Genomic DNA, 23,469 nt, shown 5'->3' with positions numbered 1-23,469 from the left:
GTGCCAGCAATGAGGGAGGCAGGTAAAATCCTATTAAACACAGAAAGCAATACGCCTGCTAAGTAATGTAACAAAACTGCACAAATAAAAATCTCCTAACAGCAGGAACACCTTGGCAAGCATAGATCACACTTCTGGGTGACAGCTGTACAAGCTACGTCTTCCGACTACGATACCCCAAGAGTGGGGAAAACCCAAATCTCTGAATTAATGCCAATGATGTGCATTTATACCGGCACTGCTTTGTTACACTGCTCCAGATGCAAACTGTGCATACAGCTATGTGGAATATGAGCAGAGAGGATCTGCTGGTCTTACTGTATTCTGGGCTTGGAACCAAAAAAGCGCACAGGGGTTGTACCTGGTAAACTGGTTATTACGGCCATTAGGGTATAAGCTGGCTTCTATCCAAATGAACTGCAGTGATAGCATCATTATAACACAGCGCAGGCTTGTCTGTATTGAACATGTAAATCTTCCTTGTTGTGTTGTCAATATAACAATGAAGTTCTGCTGGATTTAAAGACTAATGCATCAGAGTTTTTGTGCATATGTTTCCAGGCACATATAAAAAGGGACATGTCACCTAGCCTTTGACCCCTCTTATACTCTCCTTTCCAGCTCTTTGCTCCTCTGCCGGTGGTGTTGCGTCAGCGACCCAGGGGAGCAGTGATGTCACTTCCCCACTCATGTGTCACATTTCTCGGGCCTAGTGATTGGCTGCCAGGCCTAGGCACCACCAAAAAGGAACACGTCACATACTCCTCCATACCTGGAGGTGCCAGATATTCTCATTGGTTGCAGGGAAGCAAGGAGTTGCGAGGGAGTGCAGCTAAGTTGAGTACATCGGTGTCAGGAGTGGCCCTTTGCAAAGACACAGTTACTTTGCCCTGCATGGGTAAGGTGGCCATGTCTCTTTAAATACATTCCAGCATTAGGTAAGCACACACTATCAACATGCCAAAGACTAAATTATAAGATACAATTTCATTTACTTTTTGCATTTGCTCAACATTTTTTGCTGGAAAAGTAGGCAGTGCCATTTTTGCCCCATGGTCGTCATGCCCTAATAGATATTCATTTGTCAGTCTTTAACCTCACAAACACAGCCAGCCAGATCAGATTTACACTGAACTCCAGGCAGATATAAAAGGCACAAATTAAAGCAGCTCTGCTTTCATTAATACAACTTTAAAGTAGGGCTGGTAATGATTAAACTTTTCGTGTTCGATTAATAGAAAAAAAATGTAATCGATTAATTTCGACTCATTATAACGCACATACAGATCCAACTACATTGGCCTATAAATAAAGAAAATATACTCTGACCCTCTGTCCTGCGTGGCTGCTAGACTGGTCCCCACGACAGCCTCTTCTCCCCTGGGCTTTGGAGCTCTAAGGATCCGTGATGTAATCACATCTACCGCAAGTGCATTAGATGTGAGGACGCTAAGGGACATTCCACCGCCGGAGCAGAAGAAAAGATACTGTCACAGGACCAAGGATCAGTGAGTACATCATCTTTATTCCGTCCCCTAAAGAAAAATGAGCAGTAACCGTTGCAGTGTGGGGCCGGATAGACAAATACAAATCCTTTAGCATGAAAAGCAGCTCTCACCTATGTTTTTCATTTGAGTATTTAGCTGCTTGCCTGGAGTTCAGCTTTAAGGCCTCATTCACACACGAATCGGCCTGCACATACAGCTCCGTGCGGGGCCGTACCAAGTAGCTGCCGGGAAGGACAGGTGCTGCGTGTGATTAGAACGCAGCCCCCATCCTTCTCTATGGGGCTACCCGGCCGTACGCCCCCCTACGCTCACCTCATGTGCAGGTCCGTAGGGGTGCGGGTGATCGTATTCATACGCCGCGGGAATGGAACATGTATGCGTCCTGGCCAGAAAACCTGCACCCCTACGGACCTGCAAATGAGGTGAGCGTAGGGGGGCGTACGGCCGCGTAGCAACATAGAGAAGGACGGGGGCTGCGTTCTAATCACATGCAGCACCTGTCCTTCCCGGCAGCTACTTGGTACGGCCCCGCACGGAGCTGTACGTACAGGCCGATTCGTGTGTGAATGGGGCCATAAAGAAAAGTTGTCACAAGAGAAATAAAGAGGTCATCACTGCTGACATTTTTATTAAAACTGCTACTTAAAGCTTACAATAAATACATATTTGATGTGTTAAAATGAAGCATTCCATTAAAGGAGAACTATGGGGTCAGGGCTTTTCCCCATAGTTCTCCTTAGGGTAACGGGAGGGCACAAACTAGCGTCCTCCTAGGCTCAGTATACCGCGAGCTACAGCTCGCGGTATACTGAGACGCCGCAGCGGATCCCGACATCGATGTCGAGATCCGCCCAGCTGCGTGAGTGACAGCTGGCTCTGCCTATCTAGAGGCAGAGCCAGCTGTACCCGCCCCCTCCCCCGTCCGATCCGCCAGTCAGCGCTGGCGGATCGGAGCAGGGAGGGGGGAATCCAGCCACTCCTTTGTCACGGAGGAGAGCCGTGACAGGATCGAGAAGTGAGCAAAACCGGCATGTGTTCGCTCACCTCCTGATCTACTGAGCCGACCTGTGACAGTCTCATTGTCACAGGTCGGCTAGAACTATGAGGTGAGTGAAAAGCACTCATCTCATAGTTCTTCTTTAATGCACAGCTACACTTCTGAAAACACAAACTAAGAGAAACATGAAACTTTTGATGAAAAGCCGCCATGAACAAACACAGCCCTATTACAAGGCAACAATACAAGGGTCTGCGCTGATGGCCTTTTGTTCCCACCAGAACTCCTTCTCTCCTCATTAAAGTCAATGTGAACACCAAAGCAGATTGAAGGAAGTCCGATACAGAAAGAGATCAACCGCAGGTCAAATACACCTGTCAATGAATTCTGAATGATCTCTTAAGCGTCTCCAACTGATGTCAGATTCAAGCGGAATGCACCTGAAAGCAAGCTGCCTTTGGCCATTTACACATGTCCTGAAGGTGTTCTATGAGCGACTTACCTGAAAGAAGACGGACATTGCTGCAATCAGTCTCTTATCCAAAATGGCTGCACCAAAACTGTCAAAGTCATCGGGATTGTAGGAGAAGATCTGCATCTGTTAATAAAAAGAAAGATTTGGGTTAAATAGGCGTTTACAAAAAAATAGCATTATTCACATACAACCAAAACAAAGAAAGGGTATTTTTTTTTTCTTACCCGAGGAACACCAACAGGTCAAGTTAAAATGGATAGTGAATATCGCTAACTGCTGGACACTGCAATGTGGCTTCACACTGTGGCCTGCATTTAATGTTCTATTGAACTAAATGCAGGCACCATGTAAAGTCTGTGGTGTGTCCCAAGGAGTTCTCGCTGGTTAAGGCTGTAGAGCAGGGGTAGGCAAGCTGCAACCCTCTAGTTGTGGTACAACTACAAAACCCATTAGGCATTGCAAGACGGACCACCACAGGCATGATTCCTCGAAGCAAACGAATTATGGGATTTGTAATTTCATCATGGCTGGATGGCCTGTGTTTGTCCACCGCTGCTGTAAAGAGAAGTCAGTGATTGGAGTCAGGTCCTGTGACTGGGTTGTCCGCCTTCCAATTTTTTTCTTTCATTCATTCATTTAAATGGCGCTTGGTTTGCTTCAATGTCCCGACAAACCCAAAGCAAGTGGACTGCCAAATCACCAATGTAACCACCTTATCATAAAAGGTCCTGGCCTCCTCACCTTTTAGTAGCAGTATAGATGTGCCTCATACCTTTAATTGTCTGCATACCTTTTTTGTTTTATAAACACCCTAATAATTATGTTTCTCTCAATGAGAATGCTGCTACTTGCTCTCACACTGCAGTGATCTGTGCTGGCATAGCTGAGTACCAGTCACACCCCTTAGCATATGTTTCCTCATGCAAACTTTTATTGCAGAGAAGGGAATAGAGCATGGCAGGACAGTTCTTGTACTGAAAGTTGATCCAAGAGTACACTAGGTCTACCTTTGTTACTTATTGGATTGCGCCGTCATATTTATACTCCTTGCACAGCTGCTTTAATAGAAAGCTGGATAAAAAGAGGGGTTGTTAGTGCAATGCCTACCTGACTGCATACCCAGCTCTGTGACTCTAATTAGGCTTTAGGCTATACTAGAACTGTGGGGTAAAGATATCTCAGCTTATAATGGCGAAGTAGTAATCTGTCAAAGTGGAAGCAGCTCCAACCACTTTATAACAAGCCGAGGGATGGGGTGCGTAGGTGTTGACATTCACAGCAACCCAGCTATAAACAGAATCACTTTTTCAAGATTGGATGATTTCATCAGAGAAGCACAAAGTATCTGAAACCTCAGACTTCAGGTTGTCCATCCACGGCTGATTAACTATTTTAAACAACTTTGTGGACCCGACCCTAATGGGATTTTTCCTGCCTAAGACCACAATTGTGTATCACGCTGGACATGTGCCAGACTATGATTTTTGCATTGGCTGTTGAGGTGGCCAAACTAATAGTAGAGTAAAATCCGGTACCCTGCACCACCAGACAGGCCGGTGTGTGTGGCAGAGCTGTGTAAATCTCAGGATTGTGTTTGCCCGAAGTTCAGCTTTAAAATCGAAGTTCCCTTGGGGTAGGGATTGAAGTGAATATCTCCTGGTACTCTGAAGCGCTACAGAATATGTAATTGCCATAGAAATATGGGAAACAACAACAAAATATATTAAAACAATCCAACAATCTCAGATGGCAAAAAATATTTGAACTGCTTAATGCATTTTGATTTATCAAAGTCAAAGAGCGTAGAGTACAAATCCAACAGTTCAATATACAAGTGCGCATAATTTGTCACACTTAAAAGGACATAATTTATTAACAAAAATGAGGTGCCTGACAGCATTGGAGGCACAGCCAACTATTTACTTTGCAGAAAAAAAGAGATATATCATTGCCGCTTAGTGATTCCATTTTACTTAATGCAGTCTGGCGCTTGGAAGTCTTTTATTTACAACTTTATAAAGTAATTCATTTCAATAACACCTTCCAACATTAAGAACAACACTGTTGTTAGAGTGGTGGACGTGACCACTTACGTCAAAATCAGATCAAGGTCAGTCTGAGATAGGACGTGAATGTCACTGATGGCACTTAGTCAATACAGAATGGGCTTTAATTACCTTTTAAAAAGCGAACAAACATTTGAAAATATAGTTTGGAGCAAAAGGGTCCCAGATGCAATCATCATGAAAAAAATAACTATGTTCTAGTTCTAGCTAAAATGTCATGCAACAGCCTTAATATTTATGTTGGAAGGAAGGGAGCATAAATTATATGGTGTTCCATCATCATATGAATTTTATTTTGTTCTCCGGGATAGTGCCACACCTCAGAATGTCATCATTCAGCTGGTCCAATCCAGGAAAAGAAATACTCAGCCATCACTCACCCTATCCTAATAGTGGGGTGGACAAAGTCTGTGAAGGGGTCAACAATTTGCATATTAACGGCCACCACACCCCAAAAGATATAGGCATCAGGTTTAATTTTGAAAGCTTTTCAGCTGTGGAACAGGAAATGGGCTCTAGTAACCAATTCTGTAAAGCTAAACCTTACACACTGTAACTTAAGGGAAGGCATAGTGTAAAGGGAAGGCATAGTGTTATGGCAGATAGAACTTTGAAACATGTCACATTCACTACTTGCAGCCAGTAGGTGGTGGGTGCACGGCAACATCAACACCTTTTTGGAGACTCCAATAACAGCACCTTGTGTTGTGAACTAGACCTGTATATCAGGGAGTTAACATCACACATACTGTAGAATGATGCACAGAGGAGGGACGGACATAATCTTCAGAACATTGTTAAAGAGACAATGTCACCTAGCCCTTTCAGGGCACAGCGTCAAAGTCTGTGCAAAGACCCACGACCCCCAGATGCTTACCGCCAGTGTGCCACTGAAACTCCTGCCTTGTCGAAGTTGGCACTAAAATCTCTAGCCTCAGCTTGTGTTGGACATAAAAGTGATGCCACTTCTTCGCTCATAAAACAACGCACAAGCCTATTGATTGGCTGCCACATCCGAGCACTATCACATGCTCCCATATACCAAGAAGCACGATTCACATTAAGTCTTATGCTTTTAAACTGAGAAAGTACACTCAGTAAATTAGGGATGCACCAACACCTATACTCTTACTCGCCTAAATGCTTTGATACTTATCCCACTACCGGAACTTCCAGTCAGAGGGAAATTTCTGCAGTGCTGTAAAGGGAACATGGAGCCGGTTTCCTGGCCAATCAGGAAGCCAGGCCACGGGTAATGACTCGGCTCCATGCTACTGGAAGTACCGATACTCTGTATCGGCAGGTACCGAAATATAAATACCTGTACTCAACTAAAAAACAATATCCGTGCACTGTAAATGTCTAATTGTAGTGTTATGCAGATAACTATAACAATGATCTGAAACATCAATTTAAAAACACTTAAACCTTCATAGAATGTAAAATAAAAATGCTCAGAAATCATTATTATACATTTTCTAACAAAGACAGGGCTTTATTTTTGGAAACATCACAAAGGCCCCATTTGTAATCAACCCACATGCATAGTTTCACCTTCATGGAGACCCTCTGAAGAACGGACAGCGAGGGGAATATGAGAACATTATAGAGGTTGAGGCATGTTTTACACAGTATTATTACCCTGCTCTGTGTCTATTACTGTATGAAAATAGCCAGCTGACCGCTAAGGCTTACAATATAGGAGCTAAGAAATTGCTTTGTTCTGGGGCTAATAGCCATATGATTTAGCATGAAATGAAGTCTGGAAAATCATTTTGGATAAATGGAAGTATAAATTTAATAGAATTTCCAAGACAACACGAATTGCTACACTCTAACATAAACAGCACATTCTAAATCACACCAAACAAACAGCAATATGGAGCTGGGTGCGCTGCTATAATAAAGCGCCAGCCGATAATTTCACTCATTCCTAAGTCTACTGTTCCCCATTTATTAGTCTTCTATTTAAAGATGGTAACTCATTGTCAGGCTGTTAGTAGCGTAATAAACATAAGAAGCATTAAACAAAGACCGCATATTATATGAACTCGGTTTCTGGCTCCGTGATTAGCTGGTAATGCTGTCAAGGATGAAGATTGAAGAAATAAAATAGATATAGAACATAAACTTTAATAAAAGAACACAAATAAATCTGTAACATTATATCAAGAAAATAAAAATACAGAAGGTTCTCATTTATCCAGGTCATGTAATAGCCACCTTTAGATGGACTTGTTTGTAATGTTAAAGAGATTTTGCTGCTTATCCAAACAACTTCCTTAGCTTTATTACATCTGCCTAGACACCTTCCATTGCGATTAGATAAAGGTGAATGAGGTACCCATGTGACTATCAATGCTGGGTTATGTTCCCAACACTCAAAGCTAAAGGTGGCCATACACTTTACAACCATCGCAAGACCTTAGTCTTGCGATGTGCGGTCCTAACTCCCTTGTGTGTCTCTGTACCTTTAAGGAGGTGGGGCGTCCTCCTGACAGGCCTGCACCCAATTTGATATCTTCTGCCCCCATGTGCTCCAAGATGGAGACTCTCATAGTTTAGAGTTAGGACCGCACTATAAGAGGTGCCTTGGCGCGGCAGTGCGGCTTACACATCCTTTGCAGAAGACGTGTATCCAAACCTCTGTCATTGTCCTTAGTGGTGAGACAAGTTGTTTTACATGCTGGTTTGTGAGTGTGCCATGATGCCTTTCTACCGTACAGTAGAAACGGTTGCACGCCTTCCATACACCGTACGATTCTCGTACGATCGCGGGATTTCCCGCGATTCTCGTACGAGAATCGTACAGTGTATGGGCACCTTAAGGAAGATCTTTTGACGTGCAAAAAAATGTCTTCAAAATCACAGAACAAGTCCAGCTGAACGTGGCTACTACCAATTAAGCAAATCAAGACCGAAGCTATACTGAAAGCACCATAAAATGCTTATACCTACCTTCAGGATCGGTTCACACCTAGGCGATTGAGCTGGTGAGCTGTTTTTGCACAGTTGTTGCACCTTTTTGTATGCACGATTTTGCTTTGGAAACCGCATAGAGATGTCTAAGGGAACCAAACCATGTGACAACCGCTCCAAAAATAGCTCCTACACCTTTTTGTGCGACAGGCGACTTCTACCGTGCAACAAATCGCAAAGGTGTGAACGGTTTCCCCAGACATGAATGAAAATCTGTTTTGTGCGATATCCGCACAATAAATTGCCTAGGTGTGAACCTAGCCTCACAGTGTTAGCCACCTCCCCAAATGGCAGTATTTGGATATCATGCTTCCCTAAGCATACTGGAATGATTCTCTTGCACGTGATGGTTTTAGGTAAAACAAAGAATGTGCTATTGTAAGCAAAATAGCCTTTGCCTTTTACAGGACTGCTTTTCAGTAAACTCTGCTTTTCTGGATAGGGGGTACATACACACACTCCTCCTATATTGCTTTGTACCTCCAGGCAAATCAAATCTTAACCCTTGCAGGGAGGCCACCCATGCTCGCTTTGTCTAGGGAGCCAAAAGTTATACTCACCCCATCCTCCGAGCCAGCTTGGTCTTGGACCAGTCTCTTGAGCCCCACTCCTTTCCAGCAGTTTAAGGTCCTGTGAGTCATCACGTTCTGTACAGTGTATAGAACGCAAGGACGCAGAGGGAGTGAGCCTAGAGAAGCATGCTGTCTGATGTCTGAGTACATTAGATTTAATGATTAGCTTATAGCTAATTAGATTAGATTAATAGCATTATATTTAATGATTTTAATCTACCTTAAAACAATACAAATAATTTTAGTTAGACTGGAGCTTTTTTCAGTACAAAAACCCTTTTTAAAACAAAAACAAATGATACAGCCAATACATATGCTGCTATAAGTGGACCCACTAAATGGAAAACACATGTATAAACACTTGTTTAAAGGTATATTAGGTGTCAAAAAAAAGTCTTAATTTATGGGTCACAAAACATAAACCGTATAACATCCCTATCTTCTACCCTCTCTAAATGAATGCTGGCATTAGATTAAAAAAACAAAACACTATTTGACCTTTCTACTTCTGCTAAGGCTGCCATCACACAATTTTCCAGTCCCAAGCCTCCTCTTCTCTTTGGTTTACATGAGGTGGGGTTCATTTGTGTGCTCACGTCTCTGCCTGCAGGCAGAGGCTGGGTCCTCTTAAGATCCAGGTGAGGAGTGAAGTCAGAGTGAAGGGACTGTCAGGGACAGAACAGCATGGGTTCATCTGCAGTGCTGGGTTACCAGTTACCGCACCCAAAAATGTTGCTTGCGAGGGATCCAGGAGAGCAGACTATACCTTGCTTCACAAAGTAAAAGAAACATGCAGGATAGGTTATAGAGGGGTTGGAGGGGGTTTGTATTTTGTCTGGAGTTGGGTTTTAAACAAAATAAAGCCTTGAATTTTAAAGAAAAAAAACAAGTCTACCTTAGAACAATGTAGATGAAAGCCAAAAGAGGCACAGAAATTTCATTCCATGCATCCTTCACAGCCTTGAATTAAACATGGAGATCTCCTCTCTCCATAAAACCACAGGTGTGTACCAGATGTCATGCTTGTCTTTTCTCGAGATTACAGCTCACAAACTTTTGCCTTTGGAATATTAACAAAGCTCGGCATCGAGAAGACTGAAACGCATTAAAAAACAAACAGGTTTAGCATAGCAGCTTATCTGACAAGTCATTGATTTCCTTTGCTGCAAGATTGCATTTATAAAGATGATTATATTTCGCATTAAGAATGTGTCTGCGCTGAACGCTCATCGCATATTCTACAGATAACAGCAATGTAACCAGTTCTCAAGGATGTTAAAACTTTATTTCCTGATTATATTCGAAGTGGATCTTTGAAAGAGGTGTGTATCTATGGTATGTAGAAGATTGTAGCTTGATTTAACGTGCGTATGCACCCACTTCATAAAGAGAAAAAAGGTTTATTGCCGAGGTTGGATGCATCCACTCAGATTACTGCTCGTCACTAGAAATTACAGCTACATTGTGGATGAATGTAGGTGGATGCCTGGAAGGTGCAGATGTGTACTGGATAAAGAACCCTAATACCCTCAAGGAGCACAACTCACAGGCCATTAGCTAAAAGGCTTCAGTTTACAGACTTTTTCATCTTCAAGTTCAGAATATAAAATATATATATATATATATATCTCCAGACTTGAACAGGGCAAAACTACAGCCATGTTTTCCATTTTTATTGTTGTGCTGACTAAAGCCAATCTCTTTCCCAATGCGCCAGCTGCTGCCCTTTTTTCCCCTAATGAGAAACTGTTGCGCCTCTCCATCCCCTAATGTGCCAGCCACCACCTATCTTATCTTTTTTCATTGACTCTAACATCTTCCATTCCCTCTCCAAATCCAGTAGCTATCCATCTTTTGTTTTTCCAAAAGCAGCCACCTCCTCTCATTCTCCCAATCCCGACCTAACAACTGGTTGATATTTTCTGACCTGACTCATAGGTTAAACGTTACTTTGGAGCAGTGATGTTACTACTAATGAAGTCAAGCTATGCTGAACAAGTGCGCGGCCCATCAGTTTAAGAGAAGGTACATTGTTGAATGTTGGCTTCATTCATAACAGATTAGCTTTTAAAATAGCTGGCTATTTTCTCATTGTGTTTGAATAACAATCATATCACATGACATTTTCCTGCATATTCATGTAGATTCCGATACAGATATTCCTCAGGACCACAGACATTATAAACCAGACTAGAGTGTCCCTGCAAAGAGAAAAAAAATATCCACACATCCGTATGTAAATGTCGGCGGAGGTCAAGAGTTAAAGTACCCTTAATGCTTTTCATTTCTAATCAGAGATATAACTAAAGTCTTTAGCTCTTCAATGAGCCCTGTGTGGGAACTTCCATCCCCTGACACTCAAGATTAATTCACTTTTAATAAACAGAGCGTATGGGTCCATAGCTGGAAATCAGTGGAAAATTATGATTTCACATGGGAAGGTGCCAGATGCGAATGGTAACACGACAGCTTGCAGTGGTGAGAAGAAAGAGTCTTATAAATGAATTGATTTGTTTGGCTTTCCAGTCGAGGCAAGCATGGACTTTATGTCAACGCTGTGTTAAAATTGATTTTATGTATATGGCTTACAGAGAATCAGCATATCACCGGTCCCCAAACTAACAAATCTGAAATGTTCTAAGTTACTTTAGTAAAAAATACATTTAATCTGACATAATCCAAGAAAAAAATGGTACCTACATCTCAATTATTACTGCTAAGGATGCTAATAAAAGATTTCCAATTTTATCCATTTGTGTGCTCAGGGGTTTATGATGAATTGGTAGGCCCAAATAAGGGCTACCAGAACATCTATGGAACATGTCATAGAACAGACTTCAGCTCACAATTATAATAGCAGGCTGTACGCAGGGCTTAAAATAGTGAACTCTACACATACAAACCTTGTTTTTCTATAACCATTTAGTTGAGATGTGAAATCATATTAAAACAAGAACTCAGCATTCTGTTTAGCTCCATTTTAGCTTTTCACAGTTTGCAAAACTGTTCGGTTTAGAATATATATTCACTGAAAGTCTTTATCTTCAACATTTTCTAACTTTTTATTAAAATGACTATGCCATACCAGGTAACCGTAGTTGCTATTCCTATGGCTGCAAACAGTTCTCATGTTTCTTTTCCTTGCCATAGCAACAATGCTTAGTTTATAGAAGAAACTTCCCAAAGCATCATCCTTTATTCTGTTACTGCCTCAATGCTTCTCCCCAGAGTCCGCACAGAGCTTTGATTTGCAGCCAGTCTGGTGCATAAAATATAGCATCCCCAGCACTGTACTTATATTTACCACACATGGTGTTTTATCGGCATAACCGGGCAAAAAGGATGCTGGCTGTGCAAGGTTTCTGGTTACAACACTTACGCTGATCATGTAAGGAGTAAAGCAAAAACCTTCTACTAAGGTCGCCACATTTGACAATCCTAGCCAGGCGAGAATTTTACTCAACAAAACAGGAATTTAGATATCAAATGTAAAGTTGTTCACTAGGATTTTTTTTCTTAAAAAGGAGGAAAAAGTGTCCCAGGTTCATTATATTTAAGAAGCCTCTGCTTTGTCTCCAGTTAATTAGACAATGCTGCTACCAAACTGTTCTAGGAAGCATGTCCTGTTTAGGAGACCAATAATCCTGGCCGGGGGGAGTTTCTCCAGAGTGTGGGGATGGTTAGCCAGGAGATGTGCTTAAGATCTATATTCCTCAATACAATCTTATTTCAAGAGCAAGCTACAGGGTTTTCCGTTTTGTTTCCCTTTCTTGATTTTTCTTCAAACCATCACTGTAAATACACATTGTCCATTCCAGCAGTAACCCCTCTCACTAGGTCCCTGCAATATCACTGTAACCCAACAACCAAAATGACATTTGGAATGTGCAAAGGTGTCCACATATTCAGCCACAATAAATCATTTATTCTTAAAATGACCAAATGCCCAGCAAATATTTTGCAGCCAAGTTAAGTGCAGGGCTGTATTTGGGGCAGTGGCTAAAGCGGTAAGGTTAGAATGAGCAGAAACAAGTCTAAATATTTACAAAATGTAATAACTATTCCCTAATTGTGTTTCCCTCTTCTGGCCACCTCTGGAATTTTGTGACTACATTGAACAATAGAACTGAAATGTATTTTTCAACACAACTAGTTTAAGAGCCTGAATCACTTGCCATCAGCCCCTGCCTGCAGATTAGGGGTACCCTGATGTAAACAGACACATGTCCCTTTACATCTGACTCCACATAGACCAACATAGGTCTGGTAAGTTCAGTTTTTTCCTCCATTGCAAGATGGGGGAAAATAATTGGACAGACACAGATGTCACAATGGTGACATCTGTTCGAAATTGCTTCAATCCACAGGGGATCGAGGCACAGATGCCCTGCTGATTGGAACAGACACCCATATAAATGTCTAGTCACAGGCTGGGGTGGATCCAGGACAACCTGGGATCAGATAATGTGGTTTGAATAATGTTGGCCAACAAACTGAGGACATCCAGTGGCAGTACTGCAGGTGAAATGACTGGATTTCAGCTGACTATTGCAGCAACAACTGGTTTTGTCATTTTATATTTTAATGGGCCAATCATTTCTACCTTCTTATTTTTGGTTGGCATTGTTCTTAAATTGCAAAATAAAAAAAATTAGGTCAGTTAGCTGTACTGTCTGGTAAGGCTAGGTATATCTCAGGGACTGGATGGGCAGAAATACAAACATTTGCTGGTAAAACATCTCCCATATATGCATTAAGCGGTTTGACTGGAGTTCAGCTTTAGACCGCACAGGAGCAGTAGTTGTAATTGTACATTAGATCCTAATATTGGCTCGAAAGCAATACCAGTGCTTCAACATTACCTTACCTTTAGTTTCAGCAAGCTCTGGCTGCAAATGTCAGTTGGTTGATTCTATAAACTATAGCTATATATTTTTTTACTTCCATTCAAGCACTGTATTTGTGGAAGTCACAAGCGTAGTCTAACAGACATTTTTACTAGGCACCATTATGGTCTAACCATTTTGGTAAGAAGGATTTTCTCAAACAATATGGAATAAAAAGAGACATTAATTTTAATTGTACATAAGTAAGCCCATTCACAGATGCGGTGTTCTCAAACTCTCTTTTTTTGTATTTAAAATCCCTTAGGGCCGCTATATAGCCTTGTAAAATGGAATTTACGGCAACAAAGCTGCCACGAGCCCTATCACCGGTTAAATAATTTCTTTGTGAACAATCTCATTTCATTATTTTTAAATTAACCTATTTCACAGGGACTCCAGAGTGCTTTGGCAGCAGAGGGAAAAAAGTGTCCTGTATTGTATTGATTAGCATGATGGATGGGAAAATTAAGTATTTTATAAGAGATGAGGACCCTAGATGACTGCAGGCAGTTTGATTTGGAACAGTTCAGAAATTGATTAGGTTCTGTAACCAAGCGATTAGTTCACTTCAACAACTTAAGAGGATTTTTAACTATAACTAGGTTCTATGATGTTGTGGAAACTCCTGCACGGCTCTTTAAACTTTTTTTTTACGCTAGTTCGAAAAGCAGAAGCACCTTTTCTTGAAGATCATTGCTTTTTCCATTTACTGGTGAACTCCCATGGACTAAGTAATGCACCTGCATTTAAACCCCGTTTGATAGTCCAGCAGTGAGATCACCCTTTTTGCTTTGACCACCCACCATTGAAATTCTGTGTGGTCATGCCCACCTTGGTATGTTTTCACCCCTTCAATTGCACACTTTATAATATATCAATCACACATATGTCAGGCAGAGTGGAATTCAATCATAATAGCCATGGCAGGTTTGTAGACCTAGAATCCCAAAGACACCTCTGGAGTCCCCGAGAGGTAGAACACTTTCATTTTCCTGAAGTCTTCCAAAACCTGAAATAGTTTTTTGGTAGACTGATCTTAGGCAAGATCATAAACAAGTATATAGGATTGCAATTTGCTTATTTTAAAGTTTTTGATGTCTTGGATACTCTTAAAAGTCCCAGGCAGAGCAACTTCCTCATAAGTGGCGTATCCATCTTCTCATATTGGATTACCCAAAGGCTCTATGAAGCGTAGACCTTACAAATGCAGGTTCTAAGTCCAGGAATCATGGATCCTTGGGTCTAATCAGGGCCTTGATCTAAACAAGGTATAAGCTCCAACAAAATTTGTATAAAAAAGTTCTGTAATGCATTGTGATGGATCTAGATGTTGAGTTTAATTTAAAAGAAAAGTAAAAAAAAACTAAAATCGCCTAGCAAACAGAACTGGAATGATTAGATGCTAACATAGGAGTCATTGCTCCTTCCTGGGGGGGAATTAAATGTGTCTTCTCGAACAATATTGTGTCAACGAAAATAAAATTAATGTTTGTGAGGAGACGAGGGATGCCAGATTTCTTCTTTTTTGTACTCACTTTTCCCATTACTTTTTGTACTAGAGACAATGGTCACAAGGACAAATAGAAAGCAGTAATTCCTCAGTCTTAGCATAGGTAGCAGCAGAATGTGGGTTTTATGAACAGAACTGTTCCCATCCCAGTGATCTCTCTTGCAAGGACAGCATTTCTCATAAAAGCAGAAATATGCTTTAACTTTCTTTCTCTCTAATGAAAATGCATTGGCAGTATAATGTAAACTAAACTTTGTTAAAACTTAAAAAGAAAACTATGAGGCGAGTGATTTCCACTCATCCTCATTGTTGGAGCCGACCTATGACAAAGAAGTTGTCACAGGTCGGCTCTATTGATCGGGAAGTGAACAGAAACGTGCAGCTGATCCGCTTACTTCCCGATGGTCGGTCACCGCTCTCCGCAGAGATTCCCCTCTCCCATCCTCATCCGTCCCGGCTGCGGCGCTCTCAGCAATAGCCCATGATATACTGAGCTCTGAGTCACGGGAGGAGGTTAGTATTTGTCCTCACTTGACCCTAAGGAGAACTATGGGATAAAACACTTACCCCATAGTTCTCTTTTAAAGGACTGAAAACAAAATTGACTGACTAAGCGTGTTTACACCTGATAAGCTTTATTTAGGTAATATTCCTCAAAAGTGATTTTCTAGGAAGCCCTGTTAATGCTGGTAATATTTTAAACACACAGTCTAGGCACCTGCAATGCTAAAATCATGGAAGCAGCATATCCAATGAATAAGGCAGACTGTAATGAATAAAACATTGCTGAGATTTAATAAGAAAACGGGTCTATTAAAATATGCAAAATATTTCTTCTCAGAAGGGCTGGCAGCTTTTATTTCTATTAGCAAAGTTGGGTTTCTGTTTCAAAGAAAACAAGAGTTGGCAGTTCAATTAGGTGCTTAACTGTTTCTTCACTAAAAAGGTTTTCAGTAGATTGTCAGTATGAGCCCTCCTTTGTGCTCCAGCCCAGCTGCAACATGACAAATAGGATAGGAAAGATGAAAACGGCAAACTAATGTTAAATTCCAAGCAAAAAATACTGTTTATAGATAAATAATTTAAATTAACAATCCAATGAATTTCACAGTTACAGGCGATCACCATCAGGACTTAAGACTTTAGATTTTTTTTTAAAAACGATAAAGTACCCAAATAGTTTAAATATGAAGCAGCTTGCATGTGGAGATGGCAATACGCCGAGCTCTCTTCTATCTATATTGTAGGAATTTTGCATGGAATGCCATCTAGTGGTACCACCCAGTTTTCTCTCCACTTTCATTCAGGGAGCCTACAGTCCATACACAAGGAAACCTAGTGCTCCGGGATCTATCACTGCAGAATCCAAATCTTCTACTGAAATATGATAGTACTGTTGTCTTTGCACACTTGTGTGAACTTCCAATAGTCATTTCTGTGTTTGGAGATGTTTCTATTCACATCCACCAAGATTAATCGACCAGACACCCCATGTAAGCATAGTGACAATGATTGGAGGGAGGTCTGGACACCTACCACTGGCACACAACATAATGGGGTTCACGTACCAACATTCCAGAAAATGACTTGAGATGTCTGGACATCCACCACTGGCACACAGTATGGCCACAGAGTGGGGGTTTATGCAAAGTATGTCCACACTCTTCCATGCTACATGTGTATCACAATTTATAATGGCCATAGCTGGGATTATTCTTGATGGCCAACTGAAGCAAATTAATGAAGTATTTAAACCAACACAACAATGAGGAGTGCACTGGATGCATATTTTGGCATCAGGGTAACCAACATTTTTAATCTGATGTATGGAGTGTGACGGAGATTTGCTAATTCTTCCACTTGTAGAAATAAAAATGTACATTAAAAAGGCCAAACTGACTCAAATCTGCAAATTTAGCCAAAATTCCAAAGCAATATTTACTCCACAGCAGTTTGCGTCACTATTTATGCAACAGTACAACAACTATTTATGCAACAGTATTACAAATCTTCAAGGAGAGTATGACACCATTTGGCTTTGTGATAGCCATGGCAGCTGGACGGTACAGGTTTTGTGAAGATATATAACCAATGCCGTGTCTAAAAGATAAAGGACAGCATATAATTCTATTTGCCACCAATGGCCCACAGAAATATAATTTCTGCAAGGTCTTTACCACTGATATAAATATACAAACTTTATAGGAATCTTATACAGATTTTACAGATCACAATTTTGGAAAATTTTAGGGAAAACAAGGAATGTGACATGGTTCCTAAAAACATACTAATAAGGCTGTCACATTATTTTTGGATCTCTATATATGGGTCCTCCAAAAGTTCACATATAGCTCAATTTTGGGTAGGTTCCATGTCCCTTCAGCATTTTAAAACATTTTAGTACACTACAAGAAAATCAAAGTTTTAGACCTCTACTGCGTCTTCCCTGGCATTACACCTCAAGTCAAGTGGTCAAGCACATGGACTTTTCATAGAAATAAATGAAAATTCTGCATGACTGTCTAGAAGGCAGAGCTGCCCCAATTTTTACATGAAGCCATTGGGGAATTTCCCCCACTATATCTGAAGATGAACACTCCCTTGAAGATTCTAGCATTAAATATACACAGCAAACCATCTCTACCTTATAAAATGGTAATTTACCTTCCAAAAGGCAGTAGGAGTTTGCAATGTGACCTGTTCCTTTCAGCAAAGTCACAAGATAGTGGGGGAAAAAATGATCAGGAAACGCACATGAAGCAGGCACACCAAGCTCTCCGGAGCAGTGCGGCATTTGCTGTAATTCTGGCCATTAACGGAAATCATTAATAAAGGAATTCATTGCATTTTAATTATAGACTAAATATATCATTAGATATAATTTTGTGCCATTGCATTAACCTTCATTTTATTATGCAGAAGAGTCTTACTGAAGGTCTCAAAAATAAAGTATAATTCATCAAGAGGCCTCCCTATTGTGGAATTAAAAGGTAATGGTTATATTTCCAAAGCATTGGACAGTTAAATGGTAAGGGATTGGCCCCAGTGGTGGAAGCAGGGCTTAATCCCAACTTCAAATTACTTTTTCCTGAGAAGAGAAGTATGAGGCTGCCATTGCAGACCCCAATCTGAAAATGCCCAATATAGAGCCTGGGCCTTTTAACCCGGGATCATCAAAAGGAAGCAAGCAAATGATTTCCAAAGAAATACAGGTATCTGCAGTCACCACAGAGGCATGCACGTTACCATTTATGTTGTATGATGCAATAATATATCAAAGACTGAAACGCATCTACAATTACTGTTTTTGTGTCAAAAGGATTCTACAGTAATAGAAGTGCACTTGTGATCCACCAACAACTGATGGGTTATATATAGTGATGAGCCTGGGCATAGTGTGAACAAAGTTCGCTGGAGTTTGCCCAAGCCCATTCAAAACTGTGACCGCCATCCCTCCCAGGCCAATCAGTGGTGGCAGTTGCAGTGGGGACATTCCCATCCCTTTGTGACGTACAGCTGCTGGGCATAGAATGTGCCTGCCGCAACTGATTGAGCCATGAGAGGGGTGTGGCGGTCGTACTTTTGCGTGGCTTGGCAAACTCAGGCAAACTGGGTTTGCACCAACTCCAGGCTCACAATTAGTTATATAGCTACAAAGGAGAAGGTTGGCTATAATTCTGTTCACACCTTGATTCAGCAAAACTGTTCTTTCGCCTCACTAGAGCCGCGTGGCATGTTCCATCCAGATCCGCAGCACTTTCCCAGTGGTGGCTAAGGCTGCAAAGTAACTCAACGAGCCTACATCATCAATCACATCCTAGATACGACAGGCAAAGGCTACTGCCCTAAGCAATGAATGCTTTTCTACACATATATTCATTGAGCCACTCTGCTCAGCATAAGCCTTTTAGACCCAGAAATTGCAGGACCCCAACATAAATACAAATTACATTAATTAATTCTAATAAGTTACAGGTCGTAGTGATGAAAGAGTGAAGAAAAAAACACAAAAAGGCCAGCATGTCATGAGCCAGTCAACCTACTTATCCCCCCAGTCACCTCAAAGTACAAACTGCACAGAAAGAAAATTAATTTCACCCAATAAGTTTTGCCCCTCTTGGGTGCCAGTCAGTTTGTTCCGTTCCAGTTACATTTATTGTTCATTCACGATAGAAAAAAAAAAAAGCCAACTACCAACAAGGAGAGGAAAACCATTTTCCGGACTCTGAGCTGATCTTAACAGAATGTTGACATTCTGGCATAACACAAACGTCTCTTGCACGCTCTGAATAACAGGTGTGTGTGTGCCCTGCAATAGCTGCTTCTACCATTAAAAGTGTACCTGTCACTAGCACACAGACTGGGCCCGATATTCAGCCTGAACTGAGGATATCTTTGTGGTACAATAAAGGATTTGTACTTTAGCATACAGCAGTAAGGTATTGAGCTCCTACTAAATAACTGGGCTATTTGGTTTCCAAGCATTTATTGCATTGCACATATTTTATTTTTCTGTGTTGCTAGTCCATAATCCTGTCAGTGTTTGGTTTGGTATATGGCACCACAGGGTCACTTACCATTCTGGTGGCCCATGTCTGCAAACACCGCTGTAGGTATCTGACTGGTCTGATGGGTTGAACACCTGCTCCCTCTCTGCACACCATGGTTCCCTTTGTTTGCTGGAACATCCTGTAGTTTTGTATGAGTAAGTGGAAAAAAACACACTGTTGCAGTAGAAGAGCAGGTGTTCACCAACCCAGAAGCGTGGAATATGTGCAGTGGAAGCTTAAAGACACGGGCCATTAGAAAAACTGCCTTTTTCCCCCAGAGCGGTTTTTTTAAATTTCTTATGTTAAGCGACCCTGTGGTCAGAGGGTCACTTTAATTTACCCGAAACAAGGCATGAAACCAAGCATGGGGCACTCACTTTTACAAGGGAGGCTTCGCAGACATCGTCACATTTCATTAACTGCTGGTAGAGATCCCTCATAAGACCTGTCACTAGGATAAGATCTCACATTTCCATTGACAGAAAAATATCCAACATTCCAAAGAAAGGATTCAGCTGGGGGCACTCTATGTTTATAGTGACAAACCAAGTTAAAAAAAATCCAGCTCTATTAAAAGCCTGGATTTTTATATTATTTTTAAATTCCTGGTTTGTCACAAAGATAAGTGAAGACAAGAGTGCCCCCCAGTTGCATCCTTTCTTTGGAGTACCACTTTAAGCTACTCCCTCTCCACAGTATTTTGAACACCTGTCCATACTCCTGCTAGATCCACACAATGCTGACAACAGACAGACACACAACCTCCACTCAAAACTGTGCTTTCAGCTTCCCAAGTTACTGCACTTGCGTGAGAAAATCCCATTAAATCCTATAATTAGACTGTCCAGTATGTGTCATAAAAACTGACAGCCCCTCCATAGTAATGAGTCAAATCTTCTCAGGGCATGTCCAGCAGAAGCCAGGGACCAGCTGGGTAAATGTGTGGTTGTCCAGCTCCTGTTGGGCCAAGCAGCGTCAATCAAGCAGGTGTATAAAACAGGTGACTATAAGACTTGAGGTAAGTTGGGGGAGGGCAATAACTTAAAGGATACTATATGGAAGTAGAGTTAGTGTACCTACACTTTCATTACGTTTTAAAGATCCATTAATACCAAATTCATACAGCCTAGGATAATGCACACCCATAGATGTGAATGGTTCCTTATGGTAGAAAAAGCCACAAAGGAAATGCTTTTTACTTGTAATAGAATTCACTTGAAGTGTGAACAGGCCTTAGATGCCAATATGAGTTTCCTTTACTAAATTTAAATCCCATTAACAGCATGGCTCTCGGTTTGCTTCCATTTTTGCTGTATAGAAACTAAGCCTGGCCACCAGAAGAGGGCACTGCTTAAGGACAGAATTACTTCTCTGCACTGAGCTGAATGAGCATCAACCAAGAGCAGATGTTTCAGTGTACAGGATATACTCAGAGCCAGTAGGCTGCTGGAAACAGGACTCTACAGTCAAGTAACCCGTCATATTGGCAAATTATTTTCAAAGAGTGCAAGGACAGGAACAAGAAGTGACTTGGTACATTTAGTGCATGAAACCATAAAGTGCATGAAAAATGCCTCCAAACCTTTTCTAGTATCCCACTCACACTTGGCCACTGCATTACATTGAGAGAAAAGAAACCTTTTTTTTTTAATGTGGAAGGTTTGGGAATTTGTGTTGGGTTGCCATGCAAAATGAATGGTACCAAAATAGAGGATGTGAAGCCTTACTACTTAATATGTGGGTGGTGCGGTCCTACACAGCCACAGATCTCGCCAGTTGATGTCCCCCTTGCTACTCCATCTTGCTTGACTGGCAGCCTGTTATGTAATATGGTAATTTGTATTTCTGTTCTTCTTGGATGTGATGGGCTTGCCATTGGAGGGAAGGAGGGAGGAGATAGCTCAATATTCTTTATAAAACTCTCTCTTGTGTACTCTGGCGTGTCTTCTTGCACTTTATTTCTGATACTCTTTTCTTTCTTTGTGCGGAGCCACCTGAATGCTAAGACACGCAAGACAAATGTTTATCTTTTTTCTTTATGAACTGCAGGTTGTTGTACCGCCTGTAGTAAGTAGTTTAGAAGATATAGCGTATAGTGAATTGTTATTGCATTTATGTTTCATTGTTGATGCACACTGGGTCTCCGCTGCATGGTGTGGACATGTGTAACTTGAATTGTATTGTTTTCTCTTACGTCAAACCAACAAGAAAGGGATTCATTATTTTAAAAAAGGCACTAAAAAGTACCAACCGATAAAAAAAAACAAAAAAAACGACCCAACTACTAAGGCTCCGGAGAGTAGGAACAGAGTGATGAACAGACTTGAATGCCATCATGCAGGGACGGGGGTCTAAGTCTTTTAGAAGTCAATTTGCACAGGATATTCCAGGGGCGAAGAAAAACCCAGGTTGGCAGGAATGCAGCTCATCACAGCCGCTTTTTAGGAGGCAAAAAGTTTCCAAATGAAATCAGTTTTGGGGCCAGAGTTTGGAGCCATAGCATCTATCAATACTGTGCTGCATTTTTGCAGGAAATCCTTGAAGTCAAATATCTATTACAGTGGTCACTCACACAGAAAAACATGCCTGATTACCACACAACAGAGCTACAGGCTCTCACCTAAGTCTATGATGCAGTTGATCAATACTATGAATCAAGGAAGAGAGATATAACACATCTTTATTTAGGTCATGTAAGGTCTTTATTTCCCTAGAGTGGATGAACTAACAGTAATTAGTAAGGATGCAACCACAGCATTATGTGTTCCAGCAATGTCAAATGGCCAATCTGACATGTAGTGCTTTGGAAGTTAATTTCTCTACTCCACACACTTGAATGGTAAAGTCAGGCAGTTCAGCAGAGGAAGACACATTTTCACTGCAATCAGGCTTTTATATGCTGGCTTAAAGAGAACCTCTACTGAGAAAAGATGGAGGCTGCCAATGCAGAGCACTTCTTTTCTTTCTGTCCTGTTTTAATCTTTAATTCCAACTCCGGTCTCTCGGCTCCCCCTCTCCCAGTGCCTCCTTCCAGCTTTGAGGTTCTCACTAGCTAGATGTTGTGTTTATTCCTTTAGCCCTCATTCACACGAGTAACGGCTGGCCCGAACTGCCCGTCCGTAAGGGTGTGGGTGTCCCTGCTGGGACGCAGACATGATCCATCCTGTCAGCGTACGAGTACGGACACCCGCAGGACGAGCAGTTCGGGTGAGCGTAGGGCGGCGTATGGCCGTGTGCTCCCATAGAGAAGGACAGGCTGCTGCGTGTAATCACACGCAGCACCTGCCCTTCCCGGGAGTGGCCCAATACGGCCGTGCACGCAGCACGGATCTGTACGGGGCAGCCATTTCTCATGTGAATGAGGGCTTAACCATTTTTTAATGTCTTCTGGTCAGTCACATGACAAGCTGGGTCTTTGACCTCTTCGGTCTTCCCCATCGGTGGGCAGTGTTTGATGGTGCAGAGAGCAGGCTGAGGTGATCATATCAGCACCATTCTCTGTCCTGAACACACAGAGTGCAGTGTTTTGGGGGTTATGATGTGTCCTGCACTCAGGCCTGGTTCACACCTAGGCGGCACTGTTTTTTGCACCTTTGTATGTGCGTTAACAGCATGCGGTTATTGCGAGTTGTGCACGTTTATGTGTTTTAATGCGTGCACAAGAAAACGTATATTTTGATTGGCAGCTCATAAAACATTGTGGGCAATGGAAGAATGTGCATAAAAACGCTCACGAAAATGTGCAACATGCGTTTGTCGCATCTTTTTGGGCATTTCCAATGAAGTCTATGGGACTTTTAACTGCCCAAAGAAGCTCATGTACCTTTTCGGGAGTTTGGCGTTTTTCTGCTCAGGTGTGAACCAGGGCCATTGAAAATCATGACATTTCTTGTGTTGGGCATTTAAAAGCACTTTTCGAACTGTTC

The 23,469-nt window shown here is 41.6% G+C and overlaps 1 protein-coding gene across 2 annotated transcripts in view; it reads right to left on the bottom strand.

The window, feature by feature from the left end:
- PTPRG (protein tyrosine phosphatase, receptor type G) overlaps positions 1 to 23,469 on the bottom strand; it is a 486,631-nt gene that overhangs the window by 209,033 nt on the left and 254,129 nt on the right. For both annotated transcript variants that reach the window (XM_018554682.1, XM_018554674.1), the window contains exon 5: positions 3,008 to 3,103. In XM_018554682.1, coding sequence (XP_018410184.1) covers positions 3,008 to 3,103 — 96 coding nt within the window. The remainder of the gene's footprint in view (positions 1 to 3,007; positions 3,104 to 23,469) is intronic.

This window comes from Nanorana parkeri, unplaced genomic scaffold, assembly GCF_000935625.1.
Source record: "Nanorana parkeri isolate BGI_ZX_2015 unplaced genomic scaffold, ASM93562v1 scaffold9, whole genome shotgun sequence".
Taxonomy (NCBI): domain Eukaryota; kingdom Metazoa; phylum Chordata; class Amphibia; order Anura; family Dicroglossidae; genus Nanorana; species Nanorana parkeri.
Note: the sequence above shows the minus strand (reverse complement) of the source record. Positions and strands in the feature narration are given on the sequence as shown.